The sequence below is a fragment of the Cebus imitator genome, unplaced genomic scaffold (genome assembly GCF_001604975.1).
Source record: "Cebus imitator isolate Cc_AM_T3 unplaced genomic scaffold, Cebus_imitator-1.0 Scaffold721, whole genome shotgun sequence".
In the NCBI taxonomy this organism is placed as follows: domain Eukaryota; kingdom Metazoa; phylum Chordata; class Mammalia; order Primates; family Cebidae; genus Cebus; species Cebus imitator.
The window spans coordinates 119,739-141,160 of record NW_016108036.1 but is presented as its reverse complement, the minus strand read 5'-3'; the positions used below and the strand labels follow the sequence as shown (position 1 = coordinate 141,160).

At 43.2% G+C, this 21,422-nt stretch overlaps 1 protein-coding gene across 2 annotated transcripts in view; it reads right to left on the bottom strand.

Moving 5' to 3' along the window:
- Positions 1-548: 548 nt before the first annotated feature.
- LOC108296525 overlaps positions 549-21,422 on the bottom strand; it is a 24,686-nt gene continuing 3,812 nt past the window's right edge. Inside the window, exons 3-12 of one of the 2 annotated variants that reach the window (XM_017519010.2) lie at positions 16,826-16,936; positions 11,667-11,846; positions 8,525-8,734; positions 7,250-7,354; positions 6,479-6,688; positions 5,194-5,298; positions 4,421-4,630; positions 3,142-3,244; positions 1,808-1,912; positions 549-641 (exon numbers count right to left, since the gene is read on the bottom strand). In XM_017519010.2, the coding sequence (XP_017374499.1) occupies positions 1,894-1,912; positions 3,142-3,244; positions 4,421-4,630; positions 5,194-5,298; positions 6,479-6,688; positions 7,250-7,354; positions 8,525-8,734; positions 11,667-11,691 (987 nt within the window). In that variant the 5' untranslated portion in view covers positions 11,692-11,846; positions 16,826-16,936 and the 3' untranslated portion in view covers positions 549-641; positions 1,808-1,893. The remainder of the gene's footprint in view (positions 642-1,807; positions 1,913-3,141; positions 3,245-4,420; positions 4,631-5,193; positions 5,299-6,478; positions 6,689-7,249; positions 7,355-8,524; positions 8,735-11,666; positions 11,847-16,825; positions 16,937-21,422) is intronic. The other variant, XM_037735074.1, reaches the window with a different exon arrangement.

The following is a 21,422-nucleotide window of genomic DNA, read 5'->3' as shown; positions in this document are numbered from 1 at the left end:
CCCTCTGACCAGAGTAATCACTGCTCTTGATAAGGCCACTTACAGATACCACAGGTTATGCAAGGAGCAGAGTCCTCTTTAAGCTCCCAATAGCGGGTATAGTGTGCTACCATCACATTTCCCCCAGAACAGAGCTTTCCCTACTGAGCCTCAGCAGAAACCGGAACCGAGTGGAAGTTCAGCAGCCTCAGACATTTAGAACAGACTAGATGCTACTTGTCTGCAGGATCTTAGGTGGTACAGAGGGGATTCCTGTAAACATGATTTAGCCTCTTGCTGAGAAACACAGGTGCTTCTGCAGAAACACTTGAGACTTCACCCTCAATCCCACACCTGCCTTAATGCAGATGTGGAAAAGTTGCTACATACTTTGGCCTCTCTCGTCCACCTTTAACAAAATATTAAAATACCCATTTATATTTTCCTAGACGTATGGCAAAAATGAAATTAATTCTGATGAAGAGAGTCTTTAGTTTCTCAGAGGAAACACAGAACATCGTTCAGCACTCTGGTGATGGTGAACCTATGGAACTTACTTTCTGTCTTCAGCCTGCAGCCGGGGTAGTGGGCCACTTGACTGGTAAGAAGTTTATTTTTGCTGTCTTTGTATCTCTGTTCCTCCCCATGATGTTTCCGATCTTCTGTAAGCAAATTCAAAAGAGCAGGTCAGATTAAGCAAATCGCACTTCACACAAGACCAAATCAGTATCTAGTCATATCACAAAAATGAAAAATAGAATGTGATATTCTGATGGGAGTGTTCTACTGGTCCCTAGATTAAGTCGCCCTCGAAGTAGATGAGCCTACTTTTCAAATCCATGAAAGAAAATCTCCCTCATCTGCTAGATCTTAATCATGTATCCTCTGACCTAAGTCAGCACAAGCAATTAAAGCTTTTTCCCCCAAATCTTCAAAAATTGCCCTAACTACTTTCCAGAAGCATTGCAGCTATACTGATTTATCTTATCAAATATGATGGTGAACATATGGTTAGAGAAATTTACATAGGAGACTGGACTGACAGATGAATTCTAACAACCTTTACATAAAAAAGAATCTGTGGAGTCAGCAGTGACTAACATGTGGAATCGGAGCAATTTAGGAGGCCCAGGAAGGGAGATCACTTGACCTTAGGAGTTCAAGACCAGCCTGGCCAACATGGTGAAACTCCGCCTCTACTAAAAATACAAAAGCTAGCCAAGTGTGGTGGTATCCATCAGGGACCTCAGCTAACTGGGAGGCTGGGTCACCAATACAATGGTACTCCCTGCTCTTGATGGTGTCACTTACCGATACCACAGTTTCTATTAGGAGCAGGGTCCCCTTCAAGCTCCTCACAGTGGGTACTGTGTGCAATCACTGCATTTTCCCCAGTGTCCCCAGAACACTGCTTTGCCTACTAGGCCACAGCAGAAACGGGAACCCAATGGAAGTTCAGTAGCCTCAGACATTTAGACCAACAGACTAGATGCTACTTGTCTGCAGCACTTAGGTGGTATAGAGAGGATTCCTGTAAACATGATTTAGCCTCTTGCTGAGAAACACAGGTGCTTCTGCGCCTGTGTCAGAAATCAACACCTGAGACTTTACCCTCAGTCCCACACCTGCCTTACAACAGATGTAGAAAAGTTGCTACATACTTTGGCCTCTATTGTCCATTTTTAACAAAATATTAAAATACTCATTTATATTTTCTTAGACGTATGGCAAAAGTGAAATTAATTCTGATGAAGAGAGCCTTTAGTTTCTCAGAGAAAACACAGAACTTCCTTCAGGACTTGCATGAAGGTGAACCTATGGAACTTACTTTCTGTCTTCAGCCTGCAGCCCGGGTAGCGGGACACTTGACTCGTAAGAAGTTTATTTTTGCTGACTTTGTGTTTCTGTTCCTCCTCATGACGTTTCCGATCTTCTGTAAACCAATTCAGAAGAAAAGGTCACATTAAGCAAATCACACTTCACACAAGACCAAATCAGTGTCTAGTCATATCACAAAAATGAAAAATATTCTCAGTTTAAGAATGCGATATTCTGATAGGAATGTTCTACTGGTACCTAGATTAAGTCACGCTAGAAGTAGATGAGCCTGCTTTTCAGATCCATGGGACAAAATCTCCCTCATCTGCTAGATCTTAATCATGTATTCTCTGACCCAAGTCAGCACAAGCATTAAAACCTCTTCCCAAAAATCTTCACACATTGCCCTAACTACTTTCCAGAAGCATTGCAGCTATACTGATTTAACTTATCATATATGATGGTGAACGAATAGCTAGAGAAATTTACATAGGAGACTGGACCGACAGATGAATTCTAACAACCTTTACATAAGAAAGAATCTGTGGAGTCAGCAGAGTGACTGACACCTGGAATCGGAGCAACTTTGGAGGCCCAGGAAGGGAGATCACTTGACCTCAGGAGTTGAAGACCAGCCTAGCCAACACTGTGAAACCCCGCCTCTACCAAAATTACAAAAACTATCCAAGTGTGGTGGTATCCACCAGGGATCCCAGCTAACTGGGAGGCTGAGTCACCAATTCAATGGTACTCCGTGCTCTTGATGGTGTCACTTACCGATACCACAGGTTCTATTAGGAGCAGGGTCCCCTTCAAGCTCTTCACAGTGGGTACTGTGTGCCATCACCATGTTTACCCCAGTGTCCCCAGAACACTGCTTTGCCTACTGGGCCTCAGCAGAAATGGGAACCGAATGGAAGTTCAGTAGCCTTAGACATTTAGACCAACAGACTAGATGCTACTTTTCTGTAGGATGTTAGATGGTACAGAGAGGATTCCTGTAAACATGATTTAGCCTCTTGCTGAGAAACACAGGTGCTTCTGTGCCTGTTTCAGAAATCAACAGCCTCTTGCTGAGAAACACACATGGTTGTGCACCTGTGTCAGAAATGAACAGCTGAGACTTTACCCTTAGTCCTACACCTGCCTTACTGCAGACGTGGAAAAGGTGCTACATACTGTGGTCTCTCTCATCCATTTTTAACAAAATGTTAAGGTAGCCATTTATATTTACCTAGAAGTATGGGAAAAATTTAATAAATTCTGATGGAGAGAGTGTTCAGTTTCACAGAAAAGACAGAATATTGTTCAGCACTTTCGTAATGGAGAATCTATAGAACCTACCTTGTCTTCAGCCGGCAGCCTGGGTAGTAAGCTGCTTGACTCATAAGAAGTTTATTTTTCCTGCTTCTGTATTTCTGTTCTTCTTCAAGATCTTTTCGATCTTCTGTAAATAAATTCAGAGGAGCAGGTCACATTGAGCAAGTCACACTTCACACAGACCAAATCAGTGTCCAGTCATAGCACAAGGACATAAAATATTCTCAGCGTAATAATGTGATATTCTGACTGGAATGTTCTATCGGGCCCTAGATTAAGTCACGTCAGAAGAGGATGAGGCTGCTTTTCATACCCATGGGACAAAATCTCTCTCATCTTGTAGATATTAATCATCTGTCCTGTGATCTAAGTCAGTGCAAACGATTAAAACTTTTTCCCCCAAAATCTTCGAAAATTGCCCTAACTACTTTCCAGAAGGGTTGCTGCAATACTAATTATCTCATCATATATCATGGTCAATGAATGTTTAGAGAAATTTATAAGGAGACTGCACGAATGGATGCATTCTAACAACCTTTACTTTAAAATGAATCTGTGGAGCCAGCATGGTGGCTCACACCTGGAATCCAAGCAACTTAGGAGGCCCAGGCACACAGATCACCTGACCTCAGGAGTTCCAGACCAGCCTGGACAACATGGCGAAACCTTGCCTTTACATAAAGTACAAAAATTAGCCAGGTGTGGTGGTGCCCACCGGGGATCCCAGCTAATTGGCAGGCTGAGGCACCAGTACCAGGGTACTCCCAGCTCTTGATGGTGCCACTTACAGATACCACAGGTTCTATTAGGAGAAGGGTCCCCTTTAAGCTCCTCAAAGGGGGTAATGTCTGCTATCACCGTGTTTCCCCCAGGGTCCCCAGAACACAGCTTTGCCTACTGGGTCATTAGCAGAAACCAGAACTGCATGGAAGTTCAGTAGCCTCAGACCTTTAGACCAACAGACTAGATGCTGCTTGACTGTAGGATCTTATATGGTACAGAGAGGATTCCTGTAAACATGGATTCAGCCTCTTGCTGAGAAAAACAGGTGGTTTTGTGCCTGTGTCAGGAATCAATAGCAGGGATTGTAATCCCAGCCCCACACCCACCTTACTGCAGATGTGGAAATGTTGCTAAATATTTTGGCATCTGTCTTCCATTTTAACTAAATGTTAAAATACCCACTGCTATTTTCTACAAGTATGGGAAGGATGAAATTAATTTTGATGGAGAGTGGTTAGTTTCTCGAGACAAGACAGGACATCATTCATCACTTTCGTGGTGGTCAACCTATAGGACTTACTGTATGTCTTCAGCCGATAGTTCAGGGAGTAGTCCACCGGACTCATAAGAAGTCTATTTTTGCTGACTCCAATATTCGGTTTGTTATTTTCCTGTTCGGAGCAGGATTTCTCAATGCCTTCTGGAACGTTCAGCTCTGTGTTTTTTCTGGAAGGAGTCCTGTCAGATGCCACCTTGCTGATGTTTGGGGCAGAACACAGAAAGCCAGGTACTGGAGAGAAGAAACCCAAACACACAATGGATTAGAAACTGGTGACATCAAATTGGTTCAATCGGGACTGAAGGATGTCACTGACAGCCTTGCCTACTGATCTGAAGATGTCGTTTGCCCGCTTTTACTCTTCTCATCTCCACTCCTGATCTCCTTAAAGTCAACTTGTCTTAGCTACTCAGTCACCTTGAAGCCAGGACATAAACCCTCCTATCCTTATCTTGTTTATGAGTTCTGCAGGATCTTATATGGTACAGAGAGGATTCCTGTAAACATGATTTAGCCTCTTGCTGAGAAGAACAGGTGGTTCTGTGCCTGTGTCAGGAATCAATAGCTGGGATATTAACTCTAGTCCCACACCCGCCTTACTGTAGATATGGAAAAGTTGCTAAATACTTTGGCCTCTGTCTTCCATCTTTAACTAAATGTTAAAATACCCACTGTTATTTTCCTAGAAGTATGGGAAGGATGAAATTAACTTTGAAGAAAAGAGTGTATCATTTCTTATAGACCAGACAGGACATTGTTCATCACTTTAGTGAGAGTGAACCTATAGAACTTACCTTCCGTCTGCAGCCGGCAGCCAAGGTAGTAGGCCACTTGACTCATAAGAAGTTTATTTTTGCTGTCTCTGCATTTCTGTTCTTCATCGTGATCTTCTCGATCTTCTGTAAACAAATTCAGAAGAGCAGGTCACATTAAGCAAATCGCACTTCACACAAGACCAAATCAGTGTGCAGTCATAGCACAAGGACGTAAAATATTCTCAGTGTAAGAATGTGATATTCTGATGGGAATGTTCTAACAGGCCCTAGATTAAGTTGCCTCAGAAGTAGATGAGCCTACTTTTCAGATCCATGGGAAAAAATCTCCGTCATCTGGTGGATCTTCATCACATATCCTCTGACCTAAGTCAGGGCAAATAATTAAAACTTTTTCCCAAAGATCTTCAAAAATTGCACTAACTACTTACCAGAACAATTGCTGCAATACCAATTTATCTCATCATATATCATGGTCAATGAATGGTTAGAGAAATTTACATAGGAGACTGGACCAAGGGATGAATTCTAACAACCTTTACTGAAAAAAGAACCTGTGGAGCCAGCCCGGTGTCTCATGCATGGAATTCCAGCATTTTAGGAGGCCCAGAAGGGCAGATCACTTGACCTCAATAGTTCAAGACCAGCCTGTGCAACATGGTGAAACCCTGCCTTTACTATAAATACAAAGATTAGCCAGGGGCTTTGGTGCCCACTAGGGATCCCAGCTAAAGGGGGGGTTGAGGCACCAGTAGCAGGGTACTCCTTGCTCTTGATGGTGCCATTTACAGATACCACAGGTTCTATTAGGAGCAGGGTCCTCCTTGAGATCCTCACAGGAGGTACTGTGTGCTATCACTGTGTTTCTGCCGGTGTCTGCAGAACACTGCTTTGCCTACTGGGCCTCAGCAGAAACCGGAACCAAATGGAAGTTCAGTAGCCTCAGACATTTCGACCAACAGACTAGATGCTACTTGTCTGTGGGATCTTAGGTGGTACAGAGAGGATTCTTGTAAACATGGATTTAGCCACTTGCTGAGAAAAACAGGTGTTTCTGTGCCTGTGTCAGAAATCAATAGCTGGGATTCTAACCTTAGTCCCACACGCACCTTACTGAAGACATGGACAAGTTGCTAAACACTTTGGCCTCTGTCTTCCATCTTTAACAAAATGTTAAAGTACCCATTGCTATTTTCTGCAAGTATGGGAAGGATAAAATTAATTTTGATGAAGAAATCGGTTAGTTTCTCAAGACAACGCAGGACATCATTCATCACTTTTGTGGTGGTCAACCTATAGAACTTACTGTATGTCTTCAGCCGGTAGTTCAGGAAGTAGGCCACCTGACACACAAGAAGTCTATTTTTGCTGACTCTGTAATTTGGTTTGTTTTCTTCCTGCTGGGAGCAGGATTTCTCAATGCCTTCTGGAACGTTCACCTCCGTGTTTTTTCTGGAAGGAGGCCTGCCAGATGCCACCATGCTGACGTTTGGGGCAGAACACAGATAGCCAGGGACTGGGGAGAAGAAACACAAACACATGATGGGTTAGAAAATGGTGACATCAAATTGGTTTAATCGGGACTGAGCGATGTCACTGACAGCCTTTCCTATGATTTGAATATGTTTTTTCTCCTCTTTTACTCTTCTTACTTCCTCTCTTGATGTCCTTAAAGTCAACTTGTCTTAACTACTCAGTCACCTTGAAACCTGGAAATAAACACTTCTACCTTTATCTTGCTTATAAGTTCTGCAGGATCTTATATGGTACAGAGAGGGTTCCTGCAAACATGATTTAGCCTCTTGCTGAGAAATACAGGTGGTTCTGTGCTTGTGTCAGGATCATTTGCTGGGATATTAACACTAGTCCCACACCCGCCTTACTGCAGACGTGGAAAAGTTGCTAAATACATTGGCCTCTGTCTTCCATCTTTAACTAAATGCTAAAATACCCATTGCTATATTCCTAGACTTATGGGAAGGATGAAATTAACTTTGAAGAAGAGAGTGTACCACTTATCAGAAAAAAGACAGGACATTGTTCAGCACTTTCGTGACAGTGAACCTATAGAAACTACCTTCCGTCTTCAGCCGGCAGCCCAGGTAGTAGGCCACTTGACTCATAAGAAGTTTATTTTTGCTGTCTCTGCATTTCTGTTCTTCGTCATGATCTTTTCGAACTTCTATAAACAAATTCAGAAGAGCAGGTCACATTAAGCAAATCACACTTCACACAAGACCAAATCAGTGTTCGATCATAGCACAAGAACTTAAAATATTCTCAGTGTAAGAATGTGGTATTCTGACAGTAATTTTCTAACGGTCCCTAGATTAAGTCGCCCTAGAAGTATATGAGCCTGCTTTTCAGAACCATGGGACAAAATCTCCCTCATATGGTAGATCTTAATCACATCCTCTGACCTAAGTCAGTGCAAAAAATTAAACCTTTTCCCCAAAATCCTCAAAAATTGCCCTGCTTTCCAGAAGGGCTGCTGCAATACTGATTTATCTAATCATATATCATTGCCAATCAATTGTTAGAGAAATTTATATAGGAGCCTGGACCAAGGGATGAATTCTAACAACCTTTACTGAAAAAAGAATCTGTGGAGCAGGCATGGTGGCTCATGCCAGGAATCCCAGCACTTTAGGAGGCTCAAGCAGGCAGATCACTTGACTTCAGGAGTTCAAGACCAGCCTGGCCAACATGGTGAAACCCCGCCTCTACTAAATATACAAAAGTTAGCCAGGTGTGGTGGTGCCCACCAGGGATGCTAGCTAATTGGGGAGTTGAGTCACCAGTACCAGGGTACTCCTTGCTCTTGATGGTGCCACTTACAGATACCACAGGTTCTGTTAGGAGCAGGGTTCCCTTCAAGCTCCTCACAGCAGGTACTGTGTGCTATCACTGTGTTTCCCCCAGTGTCCCCAGAACTCAGATTTGCCTACTGGGCCTTAGCAGAAACCAGAACCAAATGGAAGTTCAGTAGCGTCAGGCATTTAGACCAACAGTCTAGATGCTACTTGTCTGCAGAATCTTAGGTGGTACAGAGAGGATTCCTTTAAACATGATTTAGTCTTTTGCTGAGAAAAACAGGTGGTTCTGTGCCTGTGTCAGAAATCAATAGCTAGGATTGTAACCCCAGTCCCACACCCACCTTACTGAAGACGTGGAAAAGTTGCTAAATACTTTCGCCAGTCTTCCATCTTTAACTAAATGTTAAAATACCCATTGCTATTTTCTACAAGTATGGGAAGGATGAAACTAATTTTGATGAAGAGAATGGTTAGTTTCTCGAGACAAGACAGGACATCATTCATCACTTTCATGGTGGTCAACCTATAGAACTTACTGTATGTCTTCAGCTGGTAGTTCAGGAAGTAGGCCACCTGGCTCATAAGAAGTCTATTTTTGCTGGCTCTAATATTCGGTTTGGTCTCTTCCTGCTGGGAGTAGGAATTCTCGATGGTATCTGGAAAGTTCGTCTCTGTGGTCTTCCTGGAACACGTCCTGCCAGATGCCACCATGCTGACATTTGGGGCACCACAGGGAGAGCCAGGGACTGGGGAGAAGAAATCCAAACACATGACGGGTTAAAAACTGGAAACCAAATAGTTTTAATCAGGACTAGGGATGTCAGTTAACTCAAATTGTTAACTTACTGTTGAGAAAAACTTGATCCCTCCTCACAGCACTTTAGGGTCCTTAACCACAAAAACAAGGTTGGAAATGCTTGAGCTGAGAACTGAAGGCGCTCTCTGCAGCTCAGACTCTCACAAGAGTGTGGGAGATAGTGGGCAGTGTCCCAGGTAACGGTCTGCTGTTGCAATAACAGAATTCGAAGCTGGGCGTGTCATGGAATCTTAGGAGCCCTTCATTCCATTGCCCAGGGTTTGCTAAAACACAGGCCTCCTGGTCTCACCTGAGGTCACAACAGATGGGGACCATTACTCTATAAGCCACTCTCAGTATTTGTGTACTGTTGTGACAATGCCACAGTCCCATTTCATTCCCAATACATCTAAGCATGTGCCTCATTTTTCATCTCTTATGTGTATAAAACCGTCAAGGCAGAAACAGTTTCCCAACACATGATACCTTCTTAATGCTGGTCATGAAGTCAGTCACCTCTCCTTCTCAAATGTTAAAACAGAATTTAAGGCTTTTCCACAAGTTTAAGATATCAATCTATTACACTGTCATGATATCCTCTGAGTCTTCTGCAATTTTTTCTGTATCCACTAGAAAGTCAATGAGTAATTCATTTCTTAAAAATGTTTTCTTTCCTGGCTCAATATTCTTCTTGCTGCATCCCATGGTTATGCTGATTTAGCTTTTCTTACTGGCAGATACCACTACACTGATGTTTGTGGCAGAAGAAGCTTTTTATTACACTTAAGACCAGTGTGATGTCCCTATGTCCAAAGCTTCCTCTATGTGGAGTGATTTGTTTTTTAATGTGACTGCACACTACATCTCATTCTTGTCACTTATGGGTATCATTCTAGTCCCAGAAGAGCTCTTTTCAAGGTATCAAGTCATCAATATCATTTCTATAGAGATCTCCTGAAAACACGTGTGACCATCTTTCTTGGGAAATCTTGTAAACCTGATATGATTTTGTTTTCATTTTGTTTTTTCCATATGTTGAAAATAACAGGGCCATGAGTGGTCCTTATGGAATACTGTTTGATAGATATTTTTCTGAGTTGGTCTAACACCATTGATGTGTGGTTGCATCCCACTAACCAAACACAGCAAGATCAAGGTGATAGTCAGGGGTGGTTGGTGGTCCTCCGTGTTGCTGTGCAATAGAAGGTGAATTTGAGATGAGAGGAACGAGTAGGGAAGAGTGATCACCTGAACCACCTCCTCACTTTCTCAGCTTTCATTGCCACCTAGGTTTTGTGAGCCTGAGACTTGGGAGACTGTTCTGTAGCCCAGGTCTCCTATGTTTGGCTGCTGGGCTTGCCTGAGTTGAGGGTGCAATGGGTGTGACCCTGGGCTGCCCAGCATTCATGTGGCAATGAAGGAAGGAGGACTGGATCAATCCCACTGGAAAGCGTGCCTCTCTGCAGCCCCCACCATCCTCCAACTACACTGTAAGGATACTGCTTTGAGATATATCAAAGGCTTTAAGTAAATGTATGTTCTGGTATCTGGGAGGCCTGACCTGTGGCAGAATGACAAGCTGTCAGGTTTCTTCATTTTAAAAATGATGAACCTGCAGGTTCACAAAGTTATGTGGCTTTCTTGAGGTCACACATAGATGAGTTTTGAGAACGGCTAGTAAAAGCAATTACAATAATTATTCCATAATTATTCATAGGATCCATGTCATTCAGTAAATATTCATATAATTATTCAGTTATTATTTGTTGACCAATTTGTACCAGGCATTTTATTCAAAAGTGTGCACATATTTGGACAGCATATCTTCATCATAATCTTCAAAGTAATGCTGTTATCCTAAGAATCAGGTAAGAAACCTGAACAAGAGGGCTAGAAAATCATGAATTTGGTCATATTTCCATTTTTGGTTTCTGTGATGCTGGATGAATGACCACAATGAGTCATAGGAAGAGTATCAATTCCTGTATTATTTTCCAGGACAGAGCTGTTCCCTCCTAGAGTATTGGGCCCAAAATTCAGAAGTGTCTGCAACCTTGCTTTAACAGCATGGGAAATAACCTCTATTACCTGGAATTTCCCTGGAACTTAGGAATATACAAGAGAAGTATGAGACTTGGTCTTCCCTTGACTATAATTTTCTTCTAAGGAACACCAATTATTTTTACTAAGACTTTTGCTATTTTTCTTACTTTCTTTTCTTTTTCTTCTTTCTCTCTTTCTTTCTTTCTCTCTTTCTCTTTCTTTCTTTCTTTCTTCTTCTTCTTTCTCTTTTTTTTTTTGACAGAGTCTTGCTCTGTCACCAGGCTGAAATGCAGTGGTACAATCTCGGTTCACTGCAACCTCTGCCTCCCACGTTCAAGCAATTCTCCTGCCTCCGTTTCCTGAGTAGCTGGGACTACAGGCACATGCCAGCACGCCCTGCTATGTTTTGTGTTTTTAGCAGAGACAGGGTTTCAGCATGTTGGTCAAGATGACCTTGATAACCTGACGTCATGATCCACCCGCCTCGGCCTCCCAAAATGCTGGGACTTCTGGCATGAGCTGCCACACCCGGCTGACTTTTGCCTTTTTGTAACCACAATATATGTTTTATGAAGAAGATTTTACTGATAGCTCTATTTAGAAAGAATAAATATCAGCTATGATTCACGTTTTATGCCCTGGACTTACTATTTTTATGATTTCTCTTTGGAGATTAAATTCTCATGTAAATAGAAAAATACTTATTACTTATAAAAGCAAATTCGTTATTGGTTTGAGTTTCTGATGCTGAAGCGCAAACTGTTGACTTTCTCTTTGTCTGTCCCCATCAGTGCCGCTCATTGTCTCCCAGTATGACCTGGCCATGCCCCTGCACTTACCCTCATCCTGCTCAACCATCTCCATGCACTGTCCAATTCCATCCGTGATTCAGGCTCCTCCCAAGCCTCCCTGAAATGGGTACAGGTCTCAGGATGTCAGACACATTCCAGGCACAAAAGTAACCCATACTGTAAAGCGGGCAGCTGTGTTCTCACTTCCCTGAAGTTGGCAGTGATGTCCTAGGACAGGAAGAAATATTTTCCCTTGTTAGGGGGTCTGTTCTTCATGTCTCAGGGTCTGTGATCTAATGCACACAACTGTCCTGAATGTGAATGAACTTGCTGAAGCATTTCTGGTTTCTTGCTAGGTGGCTAGAAGAGATTTGTAAGACTTCCTTACTTACCCATGTCTGCTAAGTCTGAAATCTTACCAGTATGATTCCTTTTCTTGTAAGGGGCAGCTTAGGGAAGACTGGACCCATTGCCATGCAAAGAGAGGTAAAGTGAATTTCTACTCAAAGCAACCTTGAATTTGAAACTGGGTCTTCCACTGTTTCAAAGCTGGACTGTAGGTCCAAATGTGTACACATTTGGACATCATATCTTCATCAGAATCCTCAGACATGTGTCCTCAAGGGCTTGTGTGTCAGCTGTACTCAGCATAAAGTTATTTCTCATTATGGCAAATTGTAATTAATTTGCCAGGATATAATTCATTATCAAGATAAAGTTATTTATCATTATGGCAAGGACAATTTTAGAAGACTTATTAAATTTACTTCTTTGTTTCCCCAGCTGGAAACACTCCATAGCTGCTGGTATCACCAGTGTCCTCTGAATACCTTGGCTGTGTTAACTACTTTGACTCAACATGGAGCTGAGGCATTGGTGTGCTGTACCTTGAGATGCTGAAACATGGCTGAAGTCCAGGGTTACTGGCCCAGGCCATCCACTGAGGTCATCTCATGTGGCATCGGCCACTGGTTCCGATGAACCCACCATCACTACACTTCTCATGAACCACCAGTCACTAGACTGACAATTGTGTGAAAGCTGGGATCCTATTTTACTCACCTCTGTGGTCATGGTTCTTAGCTAAGGGCCCAGCACAGAGGGGCCTCTCAGCAGTGTTCATCCATGACTGAATAAAATTGATTAGAAACCTCCGACCCTTTCACCTATATTTCTGTCCCCAATATCTTGTAAGGATGCTCTTTCTCTCAGAATGCTGCAAATCCCCTTCCCTAGAGAGGTGCCTGCCCTACACCATCCCTGAACCTGGATCCTCTCCTGTGGGAGCTTGAAGGAAGACTAGCCTGTTCTGAATTTTTTTTTTTTGAGGTGGAGTTTCACTCTAGTTACCCAGGCTTGAGTGCAATGGCGTGATCTTGGCTCACTGCAACCTCCGCCTCCTGGGTTCAAGTAATTCTCCTGCCTCAGCCTCCCAAGTAGCTGGGACTACAGGTGCGCACCACCATGCCCAGCTAATTTTTTTGTATTTTCAGTAGAGATGGGGTTTCACCATGTTGACCAGGATAATCTCAATCTCTTGACTTTGTGTTCCACCCACCTCGGCCTCCCAAAGTGCTCAGAATTATAGGCGTGAGCCACTGCACCCAGCCAATCTGAAAATGTTCTCTTATGCTTCCCCCGTCATTAGGAGCGATGTCCTTTGACACACCCTCCCATCCTCCGGGCTCCCACAACACCTCAGTTGGGTAGAACTACCGTATCTTGTTGAAATCATCTGTTTGTGTTCTTCCACTCACTGGCTTCAGTTTCTTTAGAGACATTAAATACCTGAATTCCAAGTGCTTAGCATAGTATAAAGAAAAGTAAATAATAAATATTTATGGGAAACTTCCCTCAACTGAAGGTGCAGAGGAATAGTATAAGGATCACTGCTTCATATACAAGCAAGGGACACTTACTCTGGCACCTGACCTAGGGCAGAGCTGTTCGATGTAAGAATGGACATCTCCAACCTTTCTCCAAGCACGGTTATTCCCTCTAACCCACACTGACCTGAAGAGCATACACTGTTAGGCAGCCCCAAGGTCGAGGCTCCCGGGTCTGGGGTGGAGGCTCACGGTCACATGCTCCCCCTCCTGGAGTTGAAGCTGCCCCTCACTATAACCAGCTCTGATTTAACCTATGGCTCTCTCTGGCCAGAGGCAGGAGATTCCTGTGGAGTAAGTTTCCCAGACCCCACTGCTCAGCTCATGCTGCTCCTTGATAATTTAAATGATCATAGGCATTGCCCATTTCCCCTCAGGCTTCTGTCCCAGCCTGTCCTTATTCTCCCCTTCTTTGGTTTTCATTTACCAATGCCTTGCCCTTTGTGGATTATTCTCATCTCCTAAACCTGCTGACTTTCTTTCTTTCACCTGTTCCCTCAGCTCTGGGATTCCGGCGTGTAGACTCAGCTCGGGCTCCTGCAGGAGACACACAGAGTCAGGTCTCAGCTGAAGGTCCCAGGCAGCATTGAAAACCATCTCAATTCCTCAGAGACTCAGAGAAAACAGAGCAGGAAGGGACCTCGGAGAGGTACAAAAAGCCACTACCTTACCTATGAGAAACCTGAAGCCCAGAAAGACTGAGACTCTCCCGGGCTCCCTCCCTCACCGCTTGGTGGCAGCAGATCCCACACACAAGCCTTGGCCTCAGCCTCCCTGTGCAGAGCAGGTAACTCACCCTCCAGAAGCTCACTGCTGCCTTTCAGAAACTTTACATGAAAAACAGCAATTTCCACTGTGATAACAAAGAGTAAAAGCCCCTTTCTTTGGACAAACTCTATCACAGTTCTATAGTCCTGGCATTTATACTTGGTCAGCTGTCATTCACTAGCTACTAGATCGGGGCAGGGAGCACACAGCATTAAATAGCGTTTCACACAATCCTGCTTTCCTGGCCTGCGCTCTCAGCTCCTCCATTCTTCTTCAAAAACTTTCTTCTGCTCTAACTGCTGGAGAGTCCAGGCCCTCACCTGGGTCATTTCTCCATGAAGATCCCTGTTATTTTCTTCCTCTCCTGGAGACAGAGAGGGCAGAGATTTGTTCTGGGACTCTAGAGTCTTAGGTTTTCTCCTAAGCCAGCCAGGGCAGCTGAAAGGAATCATGACTGCGAGACGTCAGGTGAGTGAAGAGGAGCACGGGCTCACAAGGACAGCCCCTCATGGAGATGGTCAGGACCATGACATGGGCAATATCTGACCAATTCTGCTGGAGATGATGCAACAAGGATTAAGTGGAGGATGCTGTCATGAGGAGAAAGGGGAAGAACCAAAAGAGCGGGGGAAGAAGAAAAATAAAATGTTTTCAGTAACAATAGAAAAAAATGCAGAGCCCAGAGACAAAGCCCCCTGTCACAGAGGGTTTGTTCCAGGCTGAGAAGCCTAATCAAGAAATTCCTGCTGGAATTTGCTCGGCCCCATTTCAAAATGGTTTTGGATGAGTGACTTTGTTCCCTCCACTTTCCCTCTTTTTGAACAAGAATCACTAGCATCGTTATTCTGTGACTGTCCCACCAGTGCACATTGAGGACAGATAAGCTGTTTGCTCAGTTTCACAGGTCAACAGAGGTAAGGGAATTATATCAAGGATCTGTACTTGGGCCAGGCAAGGTGGCTTATGCCTGTAATCCTAGTACTTTGAGAGGCCTAGGGGGATGGATCCCCTGAGGTCAGGAGTTTCAGACTAGCCTGGCCAACAGGGCAAAACCCCATCTCTACTAAAAATACAAAACAATTAGCTGAATCCAGTGGTGCATGCCTGTAATCTCAGCTACTCAAGAGGCTGAGGCAGGAGAATCACTTGAACCCAGGAGGCAGAAGTTGCAGTAACCCAAGATCACACCACTGCACTCCAGCATGGGTCACAGACCAAGACTCACTCTCAAAAACAAAAACAAAAAAGAATCTGTACTTAATGGACACCCTCAGAAGCCTCAATCACACTTGGTGTAGATGATTTAAATGAGATTTTAAACTTTCGATCAGATTAGAGCTACATGACATTTTTCACTTTGAACTAATGCATTCATGACAGGAAACCTGGAAACCTTAGGTGAGAGGTTGAATGAACTTTGCATCTGTGAGGAACGTGAATGTCTGCGGACTAGAAGTTGAACTGTGATAGGTGGAATTTCTAAAATGGTCTCCAAACCTGCTGTACCCTTATCTCTGGAACCTGTTAAGCTGATGAGACATTTCTGTGGTTATGTTGTTACACGGCAGTTATATGACTTTAAAGAGTGGTATGGTTTGGCTCTGTGTCCCCACCCAAATCTCATGTTGAATTATAATCCTGAGTGTTGGGGGGGGGCCTGGCGGGAGGTTATTGGATCATGAGGATGGTTTCTAATGGCTCAGCACCATCCCCCAAGTGCCGTCGCATGAAAAAGTTTCCATGAGATCTAGTTGTTTAAAAGTATGTAGCACTTCCCCCTACTCCTCTCTCTCTCTCTCTCTCTCTCTCTCCTCTCTCTCCCCTCTCTCCCCCCCACCTCCAGCCCCCGCTGGCCATGTGAAGACCATGCATGCTTCCACTTCCACCATGATTATAAGTTTCCTGAAGTCTTCCCAGAAGCAGAAGCCTGCATAGACCACAGAACCCTGATCTGAGTAAACATTTTTCTTTATAAATCACCCAGGTCATTCATTATAACACTGCAAGAACAGACTAATACAAAGGCTGAGCTTTCCTGAGTGCGCCAGATGGAATCACATCACTCCCTAAGTGTCAGAGATTTCTCTAGTGGGTACGAGAAGACATAGTCAGATAGAGGATGGGAGCTGGAGAAGAATTCCATGGGCTGTTGTTGGTTGGAAGATGGGAAAAGTGAGAAAGAATGCAGGTGGCCTCTGGAGTCAGGGTGTCTCTGACTGAAAAAGGGATCTCAGTCCTCCACCCACAAGAAGAGGAATTCTGCCAATACATCTGTAGTGAACTTGGAAGAGTAGCCTGAGCTCTAGATGAAAAACACAGGCAGTCAGTAACTGGATTTCAGCCTCCTAAGACCCTGATCAGAGAACCCAATCAATCCTGATTTCTGTGGTTTCAAACCACTAACTTGTTATAATGCGTTCATAGGTAGCAACAGAAAACTAGTTACAGGTGCCTATCTGTACTCTGGTTATATTTTCACATACATGTATGCTAATCCCTATAGGCACAAAAAAGAAAAAAAAGCAAGGGGCTACAGTAAAATGCTATACTTACCTTTATGGGAGCACTGTAAGGGCTGTTCCAGAGCCCTTGCAACTTGAAGAAGATAATGAAGGGCATTTCAGGCAGGTGAGAAGTGTCTCTTCAATCTTACCAATCCAATTTCTGAAAGAAAGAAAAATAAAAAGATGTTAAATATGTAACTCCCAGCCAGGTGTGGCGGCTCATGCATGTAATCCCAGTACTTTGGGAAGCTAAGGTGCATGGATCACGTGAGGTTGGTAGTTCGAGATGAGCCTGACCAACACGGAGAAACTCTTTGTCTACTAAAAATACAAAATTAGCCGGGCATGGTGGTGCATGTCTGTAATCCCAGCCACTCGAAAGGCGGAGGCACAAGAATCACTTGAACCCTACAGGTAGAAGTTACAGTGAGCTGAGATTGCACATAGCACTCCAGCATGGTGGCTCATGCCTGTAATCCCAACACTTTGAGAGGCTGAGGAGGGTAGATCACCTGAAGTTGGGAGTTCAAGACCAGCCTGACCGACATGGAGAAACCCTGTCTCCACTAAAAATACAAAATTAGCTTGGCATGGTGGTGCATGCCTGTAATCCCAGGTACTCGGGAGGCTGAGGCAGGAGGATTGCTAGAACCCAGGAGGCAGAGGTTGCAGTGAGCCAAGATCGCTACATTGCACTACAGCCTGCACAACAAGAGCGAAACTCCGGCTCAAAAACAATCAAATGTAACTCTGCATAACATTATCTGAAAATTCATCATCTACATTTCTAATAGAAGGATTTTCTTTTAGCTCTTTCACTTGTGATCACCAGACAAGGTTTGATAGCAACTATCTGTTACCAGCACAGACAAACCAATTCAAGGAGAGCAATAAACAGAACTACTACTAAGTTCCCCCAAAGAAAGTCCTTAGAATAAAATATCTCCTCTAGTTGACACAAGAGTAAGACAATGGTCCATTAGATAAAATCCCAATCTAATAAAAGCTGAAATGTAATGTCTGTTTCCCAAATTTTAATTTTGTTCAGGCTCCATCATGGTGACCAGGGATTGGAAAATGACTGCAAAGAGCCTCTGAGGAATCTGGGGAGGGAAGAAATGTAGTCTGTATTCTAAGAGGTGACTGAGGTGATGGCTACAAAATTCTACATATCTACTGAAATTATTCAGTTCTACATTTACAATTAGTGACTTTTATTACAAGTAACTTGTTCAATGAAATTTCTGGTTTCTACTCCAACTTGTAAGGAGTCAGGAGGTCACCACTTGTTCTCACAACAAGAAAAAAGCTGAACAAACTGAAATTTATCAAACCTTATTAGAGGGCCTAGAGGAGAGGTCACAGGGCAAATTGCCAGGCTGAAAACAAGAAAGACAGGCAAACACAGGGAACAGAAGCTGCTGAAACCAGCAAATGGGAGGAGCACTTAAATGGTACTGACAGATTACTAGAAGCTGAGGGTGGCCTGGCTTGAGCATTCAAAACTCCTTGGGGCCCAGATTTAGGGGGGATCTCACACTTTTCTAAGTTTTACCACCTGGAGCCCAACCAGGTTCTCATGGTAAAGATCAGAAAAATGCCCACAGAACTGACAGAGCTGACACTGTTGACTTCAGCACTAATTATAAAGCTACAGTAACCAAAGAGTATGGAAATTTGTGAAGGAAGAAAAAAACAGACAAATAGGTCACCAGAAAAGAATACAGAGCTCGGAAATAGACTGATCTTTGAGAAAGGTGCAAAGGCAATTTAACAGGGAAAGGATAGTCTTTTCAACAAATGGTGCTAGAATGACTAGATATCCACATGTGAAAAATAAATAAATCTAGACACAGATTTTACACCTTTCACAAAATGGATCTTACACCTGAATGTAAGGTGCAAAGCTGTAAGACTCCTAGAGGATGACATAGGGGAAAATCTGGGTGACTGTGGGTTTAGCGATGACTTCTCAGATACAATGTCAAAAGCACAATCCAGAAAGAAACAAATGGATACGCTGAACTTCATTAAAATTAAAACCTTCTGCTCTGTGAAAGACATTGTTAAGAAAATGAATAAACAAGTGATAGACTGGGGAAAAAATATTGGCAAAATACAGATCGGATCAAAGACTGGTGTCCAAAATATATAAAGGACTCTTAAAACTCAATAATAAAAAAGCAAACCACCCAATTCAGAAATGGGCAAAAGATCTGGATACTTCACCAGAAAAGACATATGGATGGCAAATAAGCATACCATAAAGATGCTCGAAACCATGTGTCACTAGGAAATTGCATATTCAACCAATGAGATGCCACTACACTATAATATATACCTAATAGAATGGCTCAAATCCAAACAAGTGACAATACCAAAGGCTGTCAAAGATGCAGAGAAACGGAGACTCTCATTCACTGCTAGTGGAAATGCAAAATGCTAGTCACTTCGGAAAACAGTTTGGCAGGTTTTATTTTTTATTTTTATTTTGCAAAGCTAAACATAGCCTTGCTCCATAATCCTGCAAATAGCAGTTTTAGGTATTTACCACAGTAATGTGAAAACATGTTCACTCAAAAACTTGCATCCAGGTATTTACAACAGTTTTGCTCATACTTGTCAAAAACTGGAAATAACCAAAATGTCCTTTACTAAGTGAATGGCTAAACAAACTGTGGTATATCTGTACCACAGTTTCGGTATAAAAAGAAATGAGCTATCAGGCCATGAAAAGACATGGAGGAACTTTAAATCCATAATGCTAGGAAGAAACTAGTCTAGTGACTCTACACACTGTATGATTCCAACACTAGGACATTCCAGGAAAGTCAAAATGGTAGAGACAGTGAAATGATCAGTGATTGCCAAGTGTGGAGGAGGGGTGAATTGGTTGAGCACAAGGAGGTTTTCAGCAGTGAAATTTGTGTGGTACTGTACTGAGGATTCATGACACTAGGTAATTGTCAAAACCCACAGAACTATAAAACTTAAAGAATGAACCCTAATGTAAACTATGGAGTTTAGTTAATAATAACATATCAATATTGATTGATCAATTGTAAACATGTATCACACTAATGCAAGAAACTAATGATAGAGGAAATTGTGTTCTAGGGGACAAGAGAGAATAGGGGAATTCCCTGTGCTATCAGCTCAATTTGTCTGTAAATCTAGAATTATTCTAAAAAATAATGTCTATTAAATTTTATTAAAATTACAACATGATAGCCCCAAATCAAAATTTTGGTGGCATCTTGTTACTGTGTGATCAATACTGGGCATTGGGGTAGATCAACCTGGAGTTAGAACGGTCGGAGATATCAACGCCTGTGCCTTCAACCTCTGGCTCTGCGGGTGACCCTGGAATCCAGGGAGCAGATCAGTTACCTTGAGACAGCCTCAGTGCTCCAGATAGTGCAGGCTTCTGGTAAGGACAGGGAGAAATCAACTCAGGGCAGTAATATGGCTGATATAGATTTTATTTTGGACGTGGGTGAATCTTGAAGTCTAAAAAGTATTTAACTTAGAAGACAGATACTCTCTGCTCATGATGTTAAGAACAAATTTAGAATCGTTGTTAAACTTACATCTTTATTTCCCTAGCTGGCTAGGACCGCATCAGTAGCTACTGATGTCACTAGTGTCCTCTGATCACCTTGGCAGTGTTAACTGTTTTGACCCCACAGGAAACTGAGGTGTTGCTTGTACCTAAGATGCCGACACCTGACAGAAATCCAGGGTCACTGGCCCAGAGCAAGTCATCCAGCTGTTGATAACAACCAGAAGGGGGACCCAGCCATCCACTGAGGTCATCTCCATGCAGCATGAGCCACTTGCTTTAATGAAGCCACCATCACTACACTTTTCATAACTTGCTATTCACTGGACTGAGTTCTGTGAAAGCTGAGATCATATTCTTACTCGTCTCTGTGTTCATGATTCCCAGCTTAGGGTCTGGCACTAAGGAAGGTCTCAGCAGTGTTCACTGAAGATAGGATAAAAGTGACTACAGATATCCAATTCAATCACCAACATTCCTCTCCAAAATGTCCTACCAGGGATGCCATAATTTCTCCCAAGATGTAGCAAGCCCCCTTCCTACACCTGTAGACCCCTGCTCTACACCAGTCATGCCCCAGGATCTTCTGTGGGACACTGGAGGAAAAACGGGACTACTCTGAAGCATTCCTCTTACGGTTCCTCTTGTCATTAGGAGCAATGTCTTCACCTCCACTCCCATCCTCTGGGCTGCCATGACACCCCACTTTCAGAGAACTACTATATTTTCTTGAAATCATGTCTCTGTGTTCTTTCTCTCATGAGCTTGAGTTCCTTGGGGAAACACTACTATTTGAACCCCAAGTGCTTAACACAGTGTAGAGAAAATTAAACACCCAGTAAATACTCATATCATACAGAGACCTTCCTCAACTGAAAGTGCAGAGGAATAGTGTAACTATCACTGCTTCATATATTGGCAAGAAACATTTACTTGGGCACATGATCTAGGGCAGAACTGTTTCATTTAAGAACAGACATCTCTAACCCTTCTCCAAGCATGTTTCTTCTCTCTAACCCGCACTGACCTGAAGAGCATCCACTGCTACGGCAGCCCCGAGGTCGAGGCTCCTGGGTCTGGGGTG